Source organism: Gracilinanus agilis, chromosome 2 (assembly GCF_016433145.1).
Source record: "Gracilinanus agilis isolate LMUSP501 chromosome 2, AgileGrace, whole genome shotgun sequence".
Classification (NCBI taxonomy): Eukaryota; Metazoa; Chordata; class Mammalia; order Didelphimorphia; family Didelphidae; genus Gracilinanus; species Gracilinanus agilis.
Genome location: NC_058131.1, coordinates 353409965 through 353431691, shown reverse-complemented (window position 1 = coordinate 353431691; position 21727 = coordinate 353409965). Strand labels below are relative to the sequence as shown.

At 35.1% G+C, this 21727-nt stretch overlaps 1 protein-coding gene across 2 annotated transcripts in view; it reads left to right on the top strand.

Moving 5' to 3' along the window:
* NSD1 (nuclear receptor binding SET domain protein 1) overlaps window positions 1-21727 on the top strand; it is a 162724-nt gene that overhangs the window by 96399 nt on the left and 44598 nt on the right. For both annotated transcript variants that reach the window (XM_044664418.1, XM_044664419.1), the window contains exons 6-8: window positions 11899-12023; window positions 12141-12408; window positions 13220-13329. In XM_044664418.1, coding sequence (XP_044520353.1) covers window positions 11899-12023; window positions 12141-12408; window positions 13220-13329 — 503 coding nt within the window. The remainder of the gene's footprint in view (window positions 1-11898; window positions 12024-12140; window positions 12409-13219; window positions 13330-21727) is intronic.

Here is a 21727-nt window from a genome sequence, read left to right as displayed (position 1 = left end):
ACAATATTCTCCTAGTTCTGCTTATTTTGCTCTGCCTCAGTTCTCACAGATCTTTCCAGCTTTTTCTGAAGTCACCTTGTTTATCATTTCTCATACCACAATAGTATTCCATCACCAACATGTACCACAATTTGTTCAGCCATTCCCCAGTTGATGGACCTCCCCTCAATTTCCAATTCTTTGCTATTACAAAAAGGGATTTAACATCGAAACATGTATAACCCAGTGTAATTGTTTGTCAGCTCTGGGAGGTGAGAAGGGAAAGAACACAAATTTCGTAATCATGGGCAAACACCATAAATAAATAAATAAATGCCAGGGGAAAAAAAGCTTTTTAATAATATGTGCTAGAGTTTTCCCAAGATTCTAAGTCAAACTACTTAGCCTATAGGTAGCAGGCTCCTTTCTCCTCTCTTTTTTGAAAATTGTTGTTCTGCAGTGCTTTGGTATTCCTCCTAATTGCCAGGACCGTCAAAAGATCCCTGAGCCAGCAACCACATATTCCTATTTCAGTACCTGAAGATCATCTGGACTTGACCTCATTAAGAGGACCAAGGTTCTCTTATCATTTGCCTAATTAATATCAGTGCTATATTAGCCTTTTTTGTTATGTCTATTTCCATCCAAAGTTCATTCTCAAGCAATATATGAAATGAATAGCATTTCCATCTTCTCTTTATTGTCATCTGTTGTTATTTTAGCTTTGCTTGGGTGCTTGTTATTTGTGAACTTCAAGTTACGATCTAGGAATCTAAAATCCATGCTCAGCTACTAACTTTCCAAATTTGTCATTTTCTTTTGAATCTCTTGGCTTCATTCATAGCAATAATATGTTACCATCTCCTGTTTTCCTCAGATCTTCATCTTATTCTCATCCAAATCTGTAATTTTTAGCTTCCCTCTTGTGGTTCCCTATACAATGCACATAATGTATAAACCTGGAAAACTTATATGAAAAAGTATAGAAGAGATTGTGATTAAGTATATGTTGCTTTACACTTACCTAATTTTTGTTTCCCAAGATTTGCCTAAAGTTCTCATTTAAAAAATAGTAGTAATTTTATAGGTTCTTTTGTTTCTTTTTATGGCAGTATCATTTGTGCCCATAGTAGTTAATAGGAATAGTTGTCAGCCATTTCTGACAAATCTTGGTAAGTTTTCTGTCATGTCTTTGATTCATACCCTGATAAGATGGCAAATCTCTCCTTATCAGGTCAACAAAGGATTCCCTTAGTGTATTTCTCTTTAGGTAATCACCAGCCATTATTGATAACTCTTATTCCTCTGACCCTTGCAAGATCTCTTGCTTCGCAACACCTTTGAATCTATTTTGTTGTTTCCAGCCAGACAAGTAGCAAGCTACGTCCTCTTCAGACTATCTACCTAGCTCTAGCCCCTTAAAAAAATTCATTGTTACATTTTGGTTTTTATATCATGTTGATTTCCACATATATCACTGCTAATTTCCCTACCCATCAAGGTCACCACTTATTAAAAAAATTCAGGGTATCTATCTAGTGGTTCAATGGATGGAGCACCAGACCTAGACACGAGAAGGTCCTAGGTTCAGATGTGGCCTTGGAAACTTCCTACCTTTGTGATCCTGGGCAAGTCACTGAACCCTCATTACTCAGCGCTTATTGTTCTTCTGCCTTGGAACCAACACTTAATATTGATTTTAAGATGGAAAGTAAGGGTTATTTAAAAAAAAAAATAAAACTCCTTCCATCAACAGTTTGATAAAATACACAGTATTCCACATGCATAATACCAAGGCACATTTTTTTTCCAGATTTGTTCCTTTGACAAGGTCGGTCAGCTTTTGGTTTTATTTTATTCTTTTGGTTTACATTGCTGTTGTCGTTTATGTTGTAATTTTATTATCATTTGAATTTTGCACAATGTATAAAACTGGAAAACTTAAAACAATAATATAAGAGATCTTAACAAAGTATATGTTGCCTTTTTGTGTTAATGTTCTTAATCTAAGATTTGATTAAAGTTCTTATTTATAAAATTGTAGTAATTTTATGTTATTTTGGTTCTGCTTTGCTCATGCTGCATTACTTCACGCAAATCTTTCCATGCTTATTTATGTTCATGCCTTATTCTCCAGTAATATTACATTATATTAATGTACTACAATTGTTAAACTATTTCTTAATCATTTACTGTACAAATTATTTCCAAATTTTTGCTGTTACAAATAGTGCCACTCAAAATTTAAATATATTTGTATTTCCTATGTTAATAACCTTGTGATAGAAACTTAATAGTCAATTTGCTGGATCAGGTGGGAATAGTAACTTTGATATAGGTCTTAATCTTATAGGTTTCTGTGTCAATTCCATGTAGATTTTCTGTCATACTTTACCAGTCAAGTAGCCTGGGTAAAGGCCTACTCTGTGGTGGCAACTCTTCTGGCTACCCAACTCCAGCTGACTGTGAGAAAATGCAAAAAACAAAGAAATTGAGGTACCCCTAGAGATGGCTCTTTCCTTTCTGTAACCCAACATTAATGTGTCCTCCATTCCCTTGAAGTGCCCAATTGAGTCCAATAGCTGGCAAGAATACCAGTTGCCCAAACTACATATGACTATATATATGCATCATTATGCCATTCATTCTGAACCATTATTACTTTTTTTAGTTGCTTAAGGTTTGGATTCTTTTTTTTAAAGTTTATTTAATTAATTGATTAGAATATTTTTCCATAGTTACATGAATCATGTTCTTTCCCTTCCCTCCTACCACCCCTCTCCTGTAGCCAACAAGCAAATCCACTGGGTTTTATGTGTCATTGATCAAGACCAATTTCCATATAATTAATATTTGTATTAGGGTGATCGTTTAGAGCAGTGATTCCCAAAGTGGGTGCTGCAGCAATCCAGGGGGGCAATGATGGCCATAGGTGCATTTATCTTTCCTATTAATTGCTATTAAAATTTAAAAAATTAATTTCCAGGGAACTAAGTAATATTTTTTTCTGGAAAGGGAACGGTAGGCCAAAAAAGTTTGGGAACCACTGGTTTAGTCTACATCCTCAGTCATGTCCCCATCGACCCATGTGGATAGCATCTTTCTCATAGTTGCTGCTAGAAGAGAAGTCCATTACATTTGATTGTGCCACAGTGTATCCGTCTCTGTGTACAATGTTCTTCTGGCTCTGCTCCTTTCACTCTGCATCAATTCCTAGAGGTCATTATAGTTCACATGGAATTCCTCCAGATCATTATTCCTTTGAGCACAATAGTATTCCATCACCAACAGATACCACAATTTGTTCAGCCATTCCCCAATTAAAGGGCATTTTCCAGTTTTTTGCCGTGACAAAGAGCACAGCTATAGATATTTTTGTACAAGTCTTTTTTCTTATTACATGAAATCATTTTTTAAAAAACCCTTGCCTTCTATCTTAGAACTGCTGCTCAGTATTGGCTCTGAGACAGAAGAGTGGTAATTAAGATTAAATGACTTGCCCAGGGTCACACAACTAGGAAATGTTTGAAGTCAGATTTGAACCCAAGATCTCTAGGCCTGGCTCTCTATCCACTGCTGCCTTGCTGCTCTTATGTATTAATTTTTGACAACTCATCCCATGTTTTTTCTGAATTCTTCAGACTTCATTTTTACTTTATGATATACATTATACATACATACTTTGCTCTACCATTCTTCAATTGATTGACATATTGTCATTTCTTATTCTTTTCAATCCCATAAATTGTTGCTAGGAATACTTGAGTTTATATTTCCTTCCTTGTCAATGTAGTACTGAAATTGCTGGATCTGTGGGTATGAACAATTGAGTCTGATTTATATCCAAAATCATTGGAGCTGGTTGGAGCCCTACACATAGTTTTTTTTCCCCCCACAGCCTCCATTATTGACTGTTCCTGATTTTGTCATTACTGCCAGTTAGTAAGGTATGAAGCGAAACTTTATCAGTGCTGCAATTTATATTTCTTCTATTCATAATGTGGACCATGGTTTTGTCTGGTAGTTTATAAATTTGCCATTTTTTTATATTTAAGTGGTCTCTTTTGTCTCTAGTATTTTATATTCCTTTAAAAATTTCATAAGTAATTAAATCTCTTTGGTAATTATTTATAAAATTACACATTTTAATTATGGCAGTTTTTTTTCCCCATTTGATTACCTGCTCTTTCCTTATCAAGATGTTTCATTTATTCTCATTTACTTTTCCTCTTAGTATTGTGGCTTATATGCATTCCTTTTTTCTAGTATTAACTATTTTTTGCTTTGTGTTGCATTATCTGGCATCAGTCTTTCCAGATTTCTTTTTATATCTTATAGTTTTTGGTCTTAATTTTATTATAATATTCCATTATATGACTGACACAATTTAAGCCGCTTATTGTTTGGACTTATAGATTGCTTCTAATTTGTGTTTTAGTTTTATTTTGTAATTACCTATATTGCTGCTATGAAATTCTTTGTGTAGGTAGCTTTAAAAAAGCGTGTTACTTTCAGGGTATACTCATAACAGTACCATTAGGTCAAGGGATATGATTGTTTTAGTAATTTTGATGTTGTAATAACACGTTGCTCTCTAAAGATTCTGCAGTTTTTAGTTTGACTAGATGAGTGTTCTTTTGCTACCACATTATCACAGGCATCATTTGTTGTAATGTTCCTATTCCCACTAGTTTTAAATTTATTCCCTCTTGGCAGTTGTGAGAAAGAACCTTTTATTTTTGAAACACACTTTTATGTTCTTTTTTACATTTGGAAATTATTGTGGAGAACCAAATTCCTGATATAACTATAAGTTGGAAGCCTGTCTTCCTGCTTTGCCATGAATTCTTAAATGATGAATTATGTTTCTTCTGCTGGGCTTGATGCTGTTCATATAGCTTTCTTAATTTTGACTATTCTTTGATTAAACTTTGCTTTTTTAAAAATTCAGGACCAGGGGGAAGGAAGGGAGGTGGCTTAATGGATTGAGAGCCACGCCCAGAGATTAGAGGTTCTTAGACACTTCCTGGCTGTGTGACCCTGAGCAAGTCACTTAAACCTGTTGCCTAGCCCTTACTGCCCTTCTGCCTTGGAACCAAAACAGAATATTGATTCTAGGGCAGAAGGTAATAGTTTAAAAAAAAAATCCAGAACCAAATTATTTTCCAAGTTGTTGCTTTTTTGAATATTTTAAACCTGATAATGTCAAAATCCTTTTATTCCTTTAAAACATATGCACTTTTAATAGTTTTTTGTAATTCTATAAAGTATTGCCATGGTAATAGAATTGCTATAGTGTGAAATCTGTTTATCAATTTGAGAATATCATTTTTACTATGTCAGCATTGGGGTAGTCACAAAAATTTAATGTTTTTCCAAGTCCTTTATGACTTTTTATTTCTATGAAAATTAATTGGTAGTTGTGACTTCATAGTTTAACTCCTAGATGTTTAATGATGTTCTTTTATGTGGTTTTTATCATTCTTCTTTTCCCAGATTTTTGTCAGTATTATGCAGAAATGGTGATGGGTTTAGGAAACTTACTTTGTGTCTTATTCCTTTTAGTAAAGCCATTTATCTCAGTGTAATCATGGGCAACCTTGCTTCACTCCTGATCTTTTTTGGAAGGCTTTTGACATGTTACTTTTATAAGCAAAAAGTTCTTTCTTTAGTGTTTTTAAGATAAATAAGTTGGGTACAGTGACTTGGAATCAAAGGAACCAGGGTTCCAATCTTGCCTCGGACTTACTTGTCTTTGTCATGTTTGGAGCAAGGTGATTTAAGCTTTCTCGGTCTCATTTTCCTCATAAAATGAGGGTTAAACTAGATGAGCTCAGAGATCCTTTCCAGCTCTAAACATATCATTGCATCAATGTTCATCTGTGGTTTCTTGAATCATAGTGTGATTTTCCTGTTTATTTCTTAAGAGCGGCTATTGCCTTATCTGAAACCATAATTGCAACTCTCTTTTGGATTCACTTGATACATAATAGATTTTGAATCTGCATAAATATGCTTTAGATATTTTTTATGTTAGGGTTTTTAAATCATCTCACTAGTGTTCAAAGTTTAATTCAATTTAGTTTTTCTTACATGAGATTTTGTGTTTTGTTTTTTTCTAGCATGAGGTTATATATACCAGTTTCTAATTTACTCCCTCTGCTAACACAGTCCCTCCCCTCAACCCTAAAACAACCTGCCAAAAACTTTGTAACCATCCAAATTTTCTTTAATTCCTTATTTGCATTCAATTCCAGATTATTCTCTTCCTAGTTCATCTCCTTCCATTTTTTCATTAGGAAAGAAACAAAGTTTCTGTCCCCGTTACAGAAACATCTTTTCTCTTGATAGACTATATGCTGTGTTTTGTAGGATAGTTAATTTTGAATTACATGCCAATCCTTGCTTTTGGTAGAACCTGTCAACCAATACTTTTCATTTCTATTCTCTAAAAAAAAACTTTTGTCCTTTGAATTGGGGTGTTTATTTAAATTCCTTCTCGCTGGCTGCTTCCAGGATACTCTCCTTGACTCTGAACTTTTGGAATTTGATGACTATTTCCAGGTAAGTTAAAAGTTGGGGTTTCTTTCTTTCTGTGGTCTGTGTTCAGTTCTCTGATTCCATTATTTACAATTAATTTTAACTTTCTTATAATGTTTCCTGGAAGTTATGGTCAAATGCTTTTTTTTCTTTGTATTTTTCTGGAAATCAGTAATGCTCACTGTTACTCAAGTCTCCTAGCTCTGCTGTCATTGACCATCTCCCCACCCCTACCCCCAGCCTGAACCACCACCTTACTTTTTTTTCTCCTGTAAGTACTGACCTATGGGGAATATCTTAAGCTCTCTCTATTCTTTTGCTCTTCTGAGTTGATGTTGAATCTGATTTATTTCCCATATGGCAAGTCTTTAATAATTCTATAGTCATTGTGTAAAATTAGATGTTGACAATCATAACTAGGTAGCATAGTGGGGTAAGAATGTCTGACTTGGAGTCTTGAAGACCCGAGTTGAAATTCTGCCTTGGATGTTTACTAGTTTTGTGAACCTGAACAGTTGTTTTATAAAAATATAAGATCGACTTCCAATTATGCCCTGAGAAATTTTTTTTCTTTCATTTCTGCTTTTTTCATTATACCTGAGCTCCTTTGATTCCTGAGATCAAGTCTACCACTTAATTGAGATTTTCTGTTCTTTCTTACTTAGTTGGTTATTCTTTCATCAATCTTATTTTCAGTGTCAGATTTCAGGCCTGATACTGTAAATTTAAACCACCTTTCATGGCCATTCACTGTTCCATAGTTTGTGTTATTGAAACTTTACTTTTTAGAGCTTTCCCCCTCACTCTTGTGCTATAGTGTTTGTTCACTGGAGTCCCTGTTTTACTAACTGATTTCTTTAGTGATTCTGTACATTTTTCTCTGGCAATTTCTCTGCTGTTCTTTGAACCATATATTATGTGGTATAGATTAGGGAGTTTTAGTTATGATCTGTTCACTCTTCTGTCTTGCCACAAGTCTCTTTTGCTTTACATTTTAAAATTCTCTTCAGATTACTTCTTCCTGATCTACCATAAGTCTGACTTTAAAAATCTATTGCAAGGTTAGGCTGAGAGGCAATATAGTATAATGGATAGAGGGCTTACCTTGAAATCAGAATATCATTTCAAGTCATTGATCTAGTCAGTCATTTAACCTTTTGGTGTCCTCAGGTTACTCTGAATCTTAAGTTTAATAGTTTCATAAAGTTTGTTAATATGCATAAGGAGAATTTTTCCTACAGCAATAAAATCACAGGACTGTACACAAAGCTTAGCCTGGATGATAGCTAACATTCATGAATTCATAAATTAGTAGAAGTAGAAGAGATCTTAAAGATCGTCTAGTTCAGGGGTATCAAACATGCAACCAAAAACATTCACCTGCAAACCAGCCTAAAATATAATTGGGAAACATTTAACAACATAAATCCTTGTTGTTTAGTTGTGTCTGACTCTTTGTGACCTCATGGACCATAGTATGTCAATATTGTCCATGGGATTCTTTTCCTTTCCCTTCCCTTCCCTTCCCTTCCTTTCCCTACCCTTCCCTTCCCTTCCCTTCCCTTCCCTTCCCTTCCCTTCCCTTCCCTCTGCTCCCCTCCCCTAAGGGGTTAAGTGACCTGCCCAGGGTCACTTAGCTAGGATCAGACAGCTAGGAAGTGTCTCTGAGGCCAGATTTGAACCCAGGACCTCCTATTTCTGGGCCTGGCTCTCAATCCACTGAGCCACCCAGCTACCCCGCTCCATGGAGTTTTCTTGACAAAGATACTGGAATTGTTTTCCGTTTCCTTTTTCAGTGACAAAATAAATTAAAATGCAGTAAAACCCAGAAAATATTAATATCTGGTTTTCTAAGTTGATGTGTGCCTTCAGAGATCAGTATCTCCTATTTCTATTTGAGTTTGATACCATTGACCTAATTTCTTTTGTGTCATGGACTCTTCAGACAGTCTAGACTCCCTAACCATCTTTCTCAGAATATTTTTAAAGGCATAAAATCCACAGGATAATAAAGGAAACTAATTATATTAGAATAGTGTTATAAAAATATTTCTTAAAAAGTTAAAAGAAGTTATAGACCCTCAGGTTAAAAACTCTTGATCTAAGCCAACTTTATTATTTGGTTTTTTTTTTTCTTTAGAAAAAACCTATTATTGATGTCTTGTCTTTTCATCACAGTCATTGCCCACAAATTCTTGAGCTAAGTAAAATTCAGAAACCTTGTTTTCCATGCATATGATAATTTAGTCTAGTAGGTCACAATTCCCTTATTTTTCAAATGAAGAAACTGAATCCCCTAGGAATGAGATGACTTTCAAAGTCTTTTAGTTAGTAAGTGACTTTTGGGGCTTGGAACCCAGATCTCTGGTTCTAAATCCATTGATCTTTCTCCATTATTTCTCTTTCCTTAAAGCACTGACCTCTAGGGGGAAATATCTAGGCTCTCTCCATCCCTACTTTATTCTTTTGCTCCCCTGAGTTGGCATCCCATTTGGAATGTTGGGAAATATATGAATGACAGCCTGTAATAATTTTGCAGTTGTAATATAAAATTAGATATGTTGACAATAGCAATAGCTAGGTGACCCACACAGTGGGGTAAGAATGCCAGATTTCGAGTTGGAGAGATTTGAGTTCAAATCCTTCCTCAGATTTATTCTAGTTTTGTGAGCCTGGGCAAGTCACTGAACCTCTCAGGCTCATTTTCTGCATCTCTAAAATTGAGAATAATAATAAGAGCTCTTAACCTCTCACAATGATATTGTCAGGATCAAATGAAGCAATATGTACTTGTGCTTTGAAAACCAGTGCTATATAAAATCCTAACTATCACACAACAAATAATCAGTATAATTGACAGAAACATTGACTTATGTGTTTGAATTGCAGAAAACATAAACAGTCTGTGCTGAAGTATAAATAGTAAAAAACTAAATTAAAGTGAAAGAAATGAGTTTCCAGCGTGGCCTTTTTTGTTAATTCTGCCTTTGGAAAAAAGAGACAGATAGTGTACTAGAATAATCCACAGAACTGGTTAACTATTACTACCTTTATATGTAGCGAGGTGGGGGAAAAAACTTAGAGTCAGAATATCTGTATTTGAAATCTGGCTTCTTGACTATAGGCAAGCCAGTTCTTATTTTTGAGCTTTAATCTTTCGAAATCTGAAATGATGGACCTGGAGTATTTAATCTCTATTCTTCTCTACCTCTAACTCCTACAGTCCTTTGTCAAGTTCTGGGCAAAAAATCTATATGTAGTCTGGTTTGAACTGCTTCCAAGTCAGTACCATATGTGTTTAAGATGTTCATATAAATAATTAGATTTTACATCTGAGTCACAGTCTCATGATATATAAAATGACAAGAATATTTTTACTCTCTACTGACCCCTCACAGTGTTGTTCGGAGGAAAGCACCCTGCAAGCCTTATGACTCATTGTCAAAATTGCTGCCGTTGTAGAATAAACATTTTGCTAGGGTCAAAAAGAACTGGATTTGGATTCCGAGTGTGCTGCTTACTAGCTATGTGGTTTTGAACAAATTACCTGGCCTCTAGACTTCATTTTCTTAATTTCTTCATTTCCTGCTTTAGTAGTCTGAAAATAGGCAATTCCTATTATTTATTCTATTAGTATTTATTAAATGTTATATACAAGGGGGCAGCTGGGTAGCTCAGTGGATTGAGAGCCAGGCCTAGAGACAGGAGGTCCTAGGTTCAAATCCGGCCTCAGCCACTTCTTAGCTGTGTGACCCTGGGCAAGTCACTTGACCCCCATTGCCTAGCCCTTACCACTCTTCTGCCTTGGAGCCAATACACAGTATTGACTCCAAGATAGAAGGTAAGGGTTTCTAAAAAAAAAAAAAATGTTATATACAAGTTTTTGTACTTTAGATCCTGTGGTAGGTACAAATAAGATGGATCTTCTCTTTTGGAACTTAAGCCTAGTAAGATAGTAATGTCAGATACACAAATATATTATTACAGAGTTTATGACAGGTGATGAGTCATAAAAGACACTTTGTAAAAATTTTCTCACTCGGGACTTGGCTTAATTAGAAACCATGTACTTTAAGGAATAAAAGTATCATGAGTACCTTTCCTACCAAAGGTACTAAGGGGGGAAGTAGAGTTTAGCACACTGGGAAAGAACACTAGACTTGGAGTTAAAAGGCATGCATTTAAGTCCTGGCTCTGCCTCCTATTTGCTCTGTGATTTGGGGATTGTATAGTTGTCCAAAGAAAAGGCAACATAGATTCTCTTCTGTAATTAGGGGAGTGGGACTTTATAGCAGCTATATGATACTGCTTTCTAGATTTGTAAATAGAATTTAAAAAATATGTCTTTGGATGCCTTTTCTATTTAATTGTCATTTCTGGGAATTGACACCATTGTAGTAATTGAGTACATTTGTATCTGGAACAGACTCCAAAGGTCATCTACTCCAAGAAACTAAAACCCAGAAAAGCAAAGATTCTTGCCCAAGTTGCAGCTGTTAAATACCAAGCTGGGTTCAAAACCTATGACTCCAAATTCAGTGCCTTTTTTACTCTACCATTTATCCTCTTGGAGGTTGGGACATATTTTGTTAAGCTTAACTGTTTGTTTAGAGGGTAAGGAATTCAATTTGTGATCCTGGACAAGTCATTAACTTCTCTTGGCTTCAGTTTCCTCTTCTATAAAATGAGGATAATAATAGCACTTACCTCACTGGGTTGTGGTATATGCTTACTTTAAACACATTTTCATTTTCATTTGCACTTACAAAATTTAAAGGAAGAAATTGTAATGAAGTATTTTTTGTTTCCTAGTTTTAATGACTTTAAAAGTAAGTTTTATTTGGTTCTGTTGAATGATTTTTGAGCAAGACAATTCTACATCCTAGATTATGGAATTAGTTACATGTGTTTTTCCTTTTAACAAAAGTATTTCAAGATTTCATACCATTTACCATAGTGCTTGGATATATGCAAATTCAATCTTGAAGAAAAAGCCTTTTAAGTAAAAGCTTCCTGCTTCATCATATCTCAAAATATGTGTGATTTCATCACTTTGGGTACTTTTCCCACTAATTATATTTTGTGATCTTTGCAACTTTTATTAGTTAGTTTCATTGAATTACTGTTGCCAAAAAATGTTTCACCTTTCAACTTGTATGTACTTAACTATTTTGGTCCTCGTACAATATGATAGGATATCACTCAAAGCTTTTCTAGTTTGTTGGAAACCTTTGTATTTCACATTTTACCTTCAAGAATAAAATTTTTTGTGAAGGAAAAAATCACAAGTATGTTAATACCTTATAGAGGAACTTGAAAATTAAGGAAATATTTGCATGCTTTGGGGTTCAGTGTTGATTCTGTTTTTTTCTTCTTTAGTTGCCCATTCAGAGAAGAAACGTCTTAGGAAGCCAAGCAAGTGGCTTCTGGAATATACAGAAAAATATGACCAGATATTTGCCCCCAAGAAAAAACAAAAGAAGGTGCAGGAACAGTTGCCTAAGGTGGGTATATGAATTCTTTACAACCTTTTTTTCAACTGCTCTTTGATATATGCTTTTACAATTTCTTATTTTCATCCTATAAACTTGGCTATTTTGATTGTTTTCCATTGCTGTTAGGTAAGTTCCTTAAAAGAAAATGAAGCCCAGACTACACAGTGCCAACCTAGCACTGATCTCCAGAATAAGCCAGTGGAAGAAAGCTCTTCAACCAAAGAGGATCCTCCTGTTCTTGAGAGAGAGGCTCCATTTTTGGAAGGACCAATAGGTCAGTCTGAACTTGGAAGTGGAAATGCAGAATTGCCAGAACTGACCTTGTCTGTGCCAATCACACGTGAAGTTTCTTCTTGGTCTTCACTGGATTCAGAAGAGCCATTATTGAAACCAAGTAAGGAATGTCTAGAATATGTGGAATGAACTAATTCTGGGTGGAATGTAAAGAATATTGGATTGAGAGTCAGGAGCCCTGAGTTTGATTTGGTCTCAGCTCTACCACTAATTTACTTGGTGACTCTGAACCTGTCACTTGTGCTTTCCAAATATCAGTTGCCTCATCTGTAAAATATGAGTGTTTGAGTGGTGAGCTTGAGTTTTTCCAATGACTTTTGTTAAGTCTACTTAAGAAAATGCTAGTAATAGTAGTACATTTTCTGAACGAGTGTTAGGAGAAGAGGTAAAGGGACATATGGAGATATTTGGAATTTTCTGTTCATCTCAGTATTGTAGCATATTAGATGCATTTTTTGACATCTCTTATCCAATGTGAGTTGTGTTCAAATGAGAAACAGATGTGGCAAAAAGGGGCTAATAAATATTTAGCACCATTGAAGTGCTTATTGGCCATATGTGTGCTGGAATCATTTCAGGGTTCAGATTTAGGGGAAAGCAAATATTTTCAACACTACTCAAAGTGTGAAAAAAGAATTTAAACACAAATGTACTATGGTCTTAGTAGAGACAGTATTACCCTTCAGATATTGTGTTAAAAGATATATTTATTTCCGTTCTTTTTATCCTACATAGAGGCTGGTTTGTCAGATAAAAGAAAATGAATTTTAAGTAGATTGAATCATTTGAGTATACTCATAAATATGATTCTGGGTATAAGTTGGATTTGATTTAAACTACTATAACTTGAAATTTTAATAGCTTTTACATCAATGCTTATATTAAGCTAATAAAGAGAAATTATATTTCAGGAAATTATGAAAGTAAGCGTCAGAGGAAGCCAACAAAAAAGCTCCTTGAATCCAATGATTTGGACCCTGGATTTATGCCCAAGAAAGGGGATTTAACACTCCTTAGAAAGGTATGGGTTGTTTTGGTTGTTGTTTTTTTGTTTTGTTTTGTTTTTTAATCCTTAGATTTGAAAGGTAATCAAATAAATTTAAAAATCAGTCATCAAGGAGAGGTGAGAAAATGAACCTCCTCCCTTCTTTGCAGAAATGTAGAATATTACAAATACTCTCAAACTCACTCAGGACATTGTTTAATTTAGCTGAACTAATTCTTTTATTTTAAATTCTTCATGGTAAGGAATGACTGGACAGGGAATGGTCAAAGAATATATTCAGAAATTAAGGTAACAGGAGCAGCTAGGTGGTACAATGGATAGAGCACCACGTCTGGAGTCAGGAGGACCTGGGTTCAAACCTGGCCTCAGACATGTCCTAGTTGCATGACCCTGGCCAGTCATTTAATCCCAGTTGTCTACTACTTGTCCTTCTGACTCAGTTGTTACTAAGAAAAGTTTTAAAAAATAAAGGAAAAAATTAAGATATATAAAAACCAAAGAAATAAAAACTTCAAAAATTGAAAATAAATCCCTAGATTATTAATAAACCTTTTATAGTGAGTAGTGCCACTACTATAATATGTATATATATGTACACATATATATTATATTATATATGAGTATTATATAATATGTATGTAGATGGTATGTATTTTTTTAATGAAGAGGGAGATATCTGAATAATTAGTAGGATAAAGATAAAATAGACTATTATAACTAGTTTGTATAGTGAATAGAGAGCTGGATCTGGAGCTAAATATATATTATAGTAACACACACACACACACACACACACACACACTGAGTCGTACCAATCCTAGCAATAAAAGTGTTAGCACATAATGTGATTGTTAAATTTCTTACAGTTCTTAATGTGAAGAATTCATTTTCTGGTATATATACCAGAGATCTCTCTCCCTCCCTCCTCCTTCCCTTCTTTTCCCTCTCTCTCTCTCTCTCTCTCTCACACACACACACACACACACACACACACACACACACACACACACTTCATTGACATAAACTGAAGAAAGTTTGAGTAAATGAATAAGTGATATCAGTACAGATAAAATCAGAAGGCTTTTCACATATAGATGGGGACAATCTTTGTATTAAATATCTATAAAAGAAATTTTGACACCCCAAATCTCTAGAGCATTGAAAATCCATAAGATTAAGAGCCCTCCCCCAGGAAGGAGACTAAAGGATAAAGGAATAGAAACCATCCGTAACCATGTAAAATAAATCTTCAGAATTACAAAAAAATCAGAGCAAGAACAATCTTAAGGTATTTCCATTGTCGCATCAAGTGAAGTAAGAAAACTCATCCTTGGAGGAGCTATGGAAAGAGGCAGGCTGAGTCACTGATGAAGAAGCTTTGAATTGATTCAGGTGTTCTGGAGAAAACCAGTTTGGAATTAGGCAAGTTAAATTCATCTGCTTCTATCCAGGGATTCCACTTTGGAAAATATACCATAAACATGTTATTAAATAAGAAAAGGAAAAAGGTATGGTTTGGATACTTGTTGGGAAAGGTGTTGAGTCAAAATAACCAGTAAATTCTTTAAAATGTATATAGTTTTAGGGGACAGCTGGGTAACTCAGTGGTTTGAGAGACAGACCTAGAGATTGGAGGGTCCTAGGTTCAAATCTGGCCCAGACACTTCCCATGTGTGACCCTGGCCTAGTCACTTAACCCCTATTGCCTATCCCAGTGATAGGCAAACTTTTTAAAGAGGGGGCCAAAGGAAAGGAAATGCTCATCTGTCAGTCTGTTTCTAAGGCAACTCTTTCGGTTTCATTGTATTGTATCCTACTCATTGTGTTCGTCAGATTAGGAATAATGTCCTGCAGCTGGATAGAACATTTCAGGGGGCTGCAGTTTGCCCATCACTGGCCCAGCCCTTACCATTCTTCTGTCTTGGAACCAATACATAGTATTGATTCTGAGGTGGAAGATAATGGTTTTAAAAAATAAAATAAAATATATATAGTTTTAGTCAGTGTGCCTCTTTCTGTTTTTGTTCTTAACACTTTAGGATTTCATTATGACTCCTTCATATTTCTTTGTCTTCTTCATATGTCATTTCTTAGTTTTAATAATTGGAATAGCTAATAATAGGTAACATATAACTTTAAGGTTTGTAAAGTATTTTACATATGTTGTTTCTTTTGATCCTCACAATAATCTTGTGTGGTGGTTGCTATTATCACCATAATTTTAGAGGTGAGCAAAATGAATGACTTGCTCAGGGTCACATGCTACTAAAGGATGAGGTAGTATTAGAACTTAGGCCTTTCTAGCTCCAGATCCAGCTCTCTATTCACTATACCAACTAGTTATAATAATTCATTATATCTTTATCCTACTAATTATTCAGACATTTCCCACTTCATAATGTTGGTTCCCAATTTTTGCTATTATGAGTGAATACAAGATACTTTTAAGCAGGTCTTTTCCCCCATCTGTAACACAACTAGGGATGTAATCCTAGTATCAAGATCATTGGATCAAAGGGAATAAATAATTTTGTTAGGATCCTGTTATCAAACTACTTCATACTTTAGTTTTGTCATCTAGTGTCAAACACTGAAAAAACTACTGAAAACAATAGAAAGATGCTGCCTAAATTTTTTATGGAGAGGCTCCTAGGAACAAAGTGATTCCATGAATGAAACATACTATTTATTTAATGTTAGTGCTCACCAGAAATGTAGTTGTGAAATTTGCAGTTTTATGCTCAAAGCAATAATTTCTTCATGAGACAGGAAGCATTTGCCTGTTTCTGAATCCTGATATTACTATTACTGGTGTCTTCTGTTGGTACTAATGACCTTATTTGATCATCATGACCCTCCATAGAAGAAAAATTGCCAAAGGGGGCAATATTGGTGCAGTGTTGAAAGCGTACTTTCTCTGGAATCAGACATTCATACTCACTTTGGATGGTTTATTCCCTCTATCACCTTGGCCAAGTCACATCATCTTACATTCCTTATTCAACAAAATTAGGTTAGACTAGATGACCTTTTAAGTGCCTTGCAACTCCAGATCTATGATCCTGAATAGTTTATTCTTCAATGATAAGTAGTTGGAGGAATTAAGAAACATTATTCTAAAAGCTTTTACTTTTTTGAGAGCTTAGTGCCATTTAAAAAAAAGAAACAAATAGGACCCATACTCAACAAATTATTTCTTGTAACAGAATAAAAGAGGGTCAAAAAATAGATTAACAAAACTGACACAAGTACAGGTTTTTATATGAAATATTCCACACCCATTGATTTCTCATACCTCCAAAAAAGGGCGCTGGGAGGTGGTGGTAAGGAGTTCATTGTCTATTTTTCTCAACTCTTTCCATGGGGCTATGGATCATTGAGTTTTTTGTTGTTGTTTTGTTCTTTCTATTTACATTATTGTTGTCATTGTATTTGTTGTTTGCTTGCTTCTGCTTACTTCTTTTTGCATCTTATGTTCGTATGTAGATCTTGCCATCTTTACCTGAAGATTTTGTATCCATTCTTTATTATGGCAGCTACATGGTGCAGTGGATAATGTGTTGGCTCTAAAATCAGGAAGACTCATTCTGAAATTAAAATCTGGCCTCAGACATGTACTAGCTGTGTGACCCTAAGCAAGTCACTTCACCCCGTGGCTTCAGTTTCCTCATTTCTCAAATGAGCTGGAGAAGGAAATGGCAAAACACTCTAGTGTCTTTGCCAAGAAAATCCCAAATGGTATTACAAAGAAAAAGACACAACTGAACAACAATATTCTGTTACTTTACATATCATAATCTGTAAACTGTTTCCCAAATAATAGGTACCTACCTTGTTTCCCATTTTTTGCTACCACCAAAATTTTGCTGTTAAGTCTTTTGGTTTATATGTACTTATTGCCTGTACTCTATTCCGAATTTCCTTTTCTACATATTTTAAGAAATTATATAGTGGCCCACTTCTTTTGTATTAATGTTGCTTTCTCTCTGACTTCGACTGTCTTGGAGTATATGCCTATATACATTAGAGCCATGTTGGTGATCCTATGGCATGTGTGCTGTAGAGGTCTGCTCCCCTCTCCCTCTCCACCATCCCTGAAGACATTTCTCACATGCCCTGCTATAAGAGATAGGCAACTGATGTTAAGTGACTTGCCCAAGGTCACATTAGATTTGAACCCAGGACTTCCCATCTCTAGGCCTGCCTCTCAATCCACTAAACCACCTCACTGCCCTTTATATTAGCTACTTTTTATAAAGCAAAATTCAAAACTGCTTTCTAGAATGGTTAAACTAGTTCATAGTTACATCAGCCATACAAGCCTATCTTTTGTGAATCTCTAATGCTTCTCCAGCATTTCCGTCTTTGCATTTTACTGTGGTATTAGGTAAAAACTCTGAGTTGATATGATCTTTACTTCTCTTATTGGTGATTTGGAAAACACTTTTATATGGTTTAAGTTTAATAGTTTGCATTTCTTTTGAAAAATGCTCGATAATAATGTTCATTATTCACTTTTCCTTTGGAGAATAGTTCTTGGTTTTATGTACTTGTGTTGCTTTTACTGTGTATCTTGGCAATAAGACCCTTATCAGAGATTTTTTAATGCGAAGATTATTTACTTAATCTGATTTGCCTGATTTTTTTATATGTAAAACCTTTTCAATTTCATGTATAGAAATTAGCAATTTATCTTTTGTCCTCATTTTTTAACTATATCCCTTTTCTTCTCACAATAGCCCTATCAGATGGACACAGCAGTATTGTTTGTTTTAACTCTCAAGCAAAACCTGGGAACTGTCTATGACTTCTTCACCATTCTTCACAACATTTGGTCTTTTATTAATTATAATTTTTTAGAAATATTTCTTTAAATGCCCTTTTCCCCTCTCCCTCCCTCTTTTCCTCTCTCCCTCCCTCCATAACACTCTTGAGACAGAAAGGCAAGGACTAGACAAGGAGTTAGGTGACTTGCTCTCAGTTGCCCAACCAGGAAGGGTCTTGAGGCCAGATTTGAACATAGGTCCTCCTGACTCCAGGCCTGTCACTCTATCCACTAAACCACCTACCTGTCCCTTAAATGCCCTTTCTTTCTTTTTTTTTTTTAAACCCTTAACTTCTCTGTATTGGTTCCTGGGTGGAAGAGTGGTAAGGGTGGGCAATGGGGGTCAAGTGACTTGCCTAGGGTCACACAGCTGGGAAGTGTCTGAGGCAGGATTTGAACCTAGGACCTCCCGTTTCTAGGCCTGACTCTCAATCCACTGAGCTTCCCAGCTGCCCCAAATGCTCTTTTTTAATGTAGTTTTGTTTTTTTTTTACTTCTCATACACCTGTGCCCATGGTTAAATACAGAACAAACATGAGGGCCAGAATTTGAAACCTTGTTCTACCAACCTATATCCAGTACTTTCCCTACAAATCTCAAAACATTAAATTTCAATTTTCCCTTATAATTCTAACCAGTCTTATTTCCTATGAATTAAAAAAAATCATAAGAAAAATAACATTCTCATACACATAACAAAACAGAAAAAATATTGTATGAAGCCTTGAATCTCCTACAATTACCATTTGTTTTTGATTTTTAAAAACAAATCTACATATTACTTTTAATTGTCCAGTTTGTATGTGCTTCGTTCTGAATTTCCTTCTCTCCTGTTCATTTTTAAAAATATTATGATGGCTTTCTTCTTTTGGATTACTATTTGCTAGCCACCCTACTCCCCTCCTCTTCTTCAACTATATCCTTACCCCACAGTTAATAAACATCAAAAAAAGAAAGAATGGAGGAAAATCCTAATAACAAATAAGCCAAGTCAAAAAAAACCAAATACACGCAGTTGCCAGGTTCAATCACCTGTTTGTTCTTTTCTTATAGCATTATAATCGTAATATTGTATTCCATTCATATATCAGTTTGTTCAGGTAGTTCCTAATTGTTTAAAACAGAATAGCAGGCTTGGCTATCTCAAGTGTACCCCAACCAGGTTAAAATATATAATTGGGAAGGAGCAGCTAGGTAGTTCAGTGGAATAGAGAGCCAGGCCTACAGGCTGGAGGTCCTAGGTTCAGATCTAGCCTCAGATAATTCTTGGCTGTGTGAGGCAAGTCAACCAACACTAGTTGCTGTCCCTTACCACTCTTTTGCCTTGGAATGAATAGAAAATATTGATTCTAAAGTGGAGTTAAGATTTGTTTTTTTTTTAAATAATTGGGAAATATATAACAAAATAAATAACATTTGCATTTTAAAGCTAGGTCATTTTGCAACCCACAGGGTTCCTTATGTATATATTAACATCATTGATCTAAGAGGCAATCTTAGGCACCTCCTTAACTTCTGTATAAATATTCCTCCTTCCTTTCGGAACCTGGATGTGTTTTGTTTGTGATTATTCTGTTCCTGATATTACCCTTCTTTTATCTCCACTTGTTTTCTTGTTGAGTTGATATTTTTTTAAATAATCAACTGGGAAGGGCGTAATATATTGTTTCCTAGTTTGTTTCGAAAAACAATAAAGTTCATCTATGTCCATTTCATCTACCCCTACCTCCATGTTTATGACTTTTCACACATCCCAATTATGAGAATTCATATAGTTCTATTCTTTGCATCAGAAATGCTTAAAAGCCCCTTATTCCATTAAGGGCCTGTTTTTATTTTTGTTTTTCCCTGAAGGATGATACTGCTTAGAAGGTTCAGTATTCTTAGTTGTAAATTTATCATTTGCCTTTTGGAATATTGTATTCTGGGATTTCCTCTTATTTATTATAGAAACTACCAGATTTTATGTGATTCTGAAAGTAGATGTACTTGGACTGCTTGTCTTTGTCTTAAGAGTTTTTTTCCCTTTGACTTAGGAACTCATGATTATAGCTATGAAATTCTTAGGACGTTTCCATTTGAGTTCCTTTCAGCAGGTAAATGTGTAGATTCATTCTTTCTGTACTTAGGTTCTAATATATCTTAACAGTTTTCAGTGGTGATTTCTTGAAATGCAATATCTTAGCTCTTTTTCACCCCCATATTTTTTAGGGTATATTTTTAGATACAAAGAGAACTTAAGGGAGTGCCTTAGATTGCCTTTTAAAACAGTAGTGTCAAACTCAAATGATCTTTTTTCTACATCAGTATTTTTTGATAATTAGATATCTTTACATTTTCTTTTTCAGTCTATTGATTTTGTTTGACTAGTTCTTCCTATTTCATGGAATCATTGTTTTCTCTTTGGTCTATTGTTTTCTGGGAGTTTTTCTTAAAAAAAATTTTTTTTCTAAGTATTTAGATAGTGTTAGAAAATGCTTTTTTCCCTTTAAGTCTCTGCTTGAAGTTATTGTGAAACTACTCTTGTTTTTTGGATATCTAGATTTGTATTACATTTTTGTATTTGTCAGTGTTAGATATACTTATCTCTAGTTTTAGTCCTTGAATTAGGAATTAAGTTCCTAATTTAGGAAATTGAAAAAGGGAGCTTGGAGGACCAAGCCAGGCTAAACTCTTGATATCTGCCTCCCATTTGGATTAGGGTGTCCTACTGGGTCCTCTGGGTTTTTGCATTGACCTCTGCTTTCCCAGGATCAGAACTCTAATTCTTTGGATCTTTGAGTTTGAGAGCTCTGCATCTTCAGAGTCCTAACTGGTACCTTGGTTGGAAAGTTAGAGACCCTAAAGCCTTTGGTCCTGGCATGTTATGATGAATGTATGGTTCCTTGATGCTTTTAAGCCACACAAGCTGTGTTGTGTTCCTGACTATTGCTGCTTTCTGGGCTTCCTGAGTTGTTCATGCTGGGACTTTGTCAGGCGGAGGCCTTGACTTCTGCTGCCTCTAAATATATAGAATTGCATTTTCTAGATGTTCTGGGCTTTCATTGCTAGAGCCGTCTCTTTTCCTATTGCCCGTGGATTTCTGGCTGTCTTTTTGGCAAATTCTTGGGTGGATGTCACTTAACTTTAGTTTTATCACTGTATTTCTTAGTCAGTAATCAATTTTGTGCACATTGTAGTTTTGCTGGAGTGGGTATGTAAGACCCAGGTAGTCTACTTTTTAAAGAGTTATAGGAATTCTCTCCCTGTGGCTTCTTATAATAAACCCTCTGTTCTTGTCAAGTTCATATCTTCTCTTATTTCCTGAATGAACCCAATCATTTTTTCCTCATTCTTTTTTATTGCTCCCATCTACTCAAATAGCTCTCCTTGCCAGATCTAGCAATTGACAATGGGAATAGAAAGGGGGAAAAAAAATAGAAGAGATACAGAGACATTGAATGGGATTTCTTGCAAAACCCAGATTTTAGAAGGCCAGTCTACTAGTAGTGGACAGGTTGGGTTGGAGGTAAGTGATATTCAAGAGATCAGTTAGGAGAATTTTATAATAATGCTAGAAATATGGGTCTTGTGGTCAAGGTGACCAGT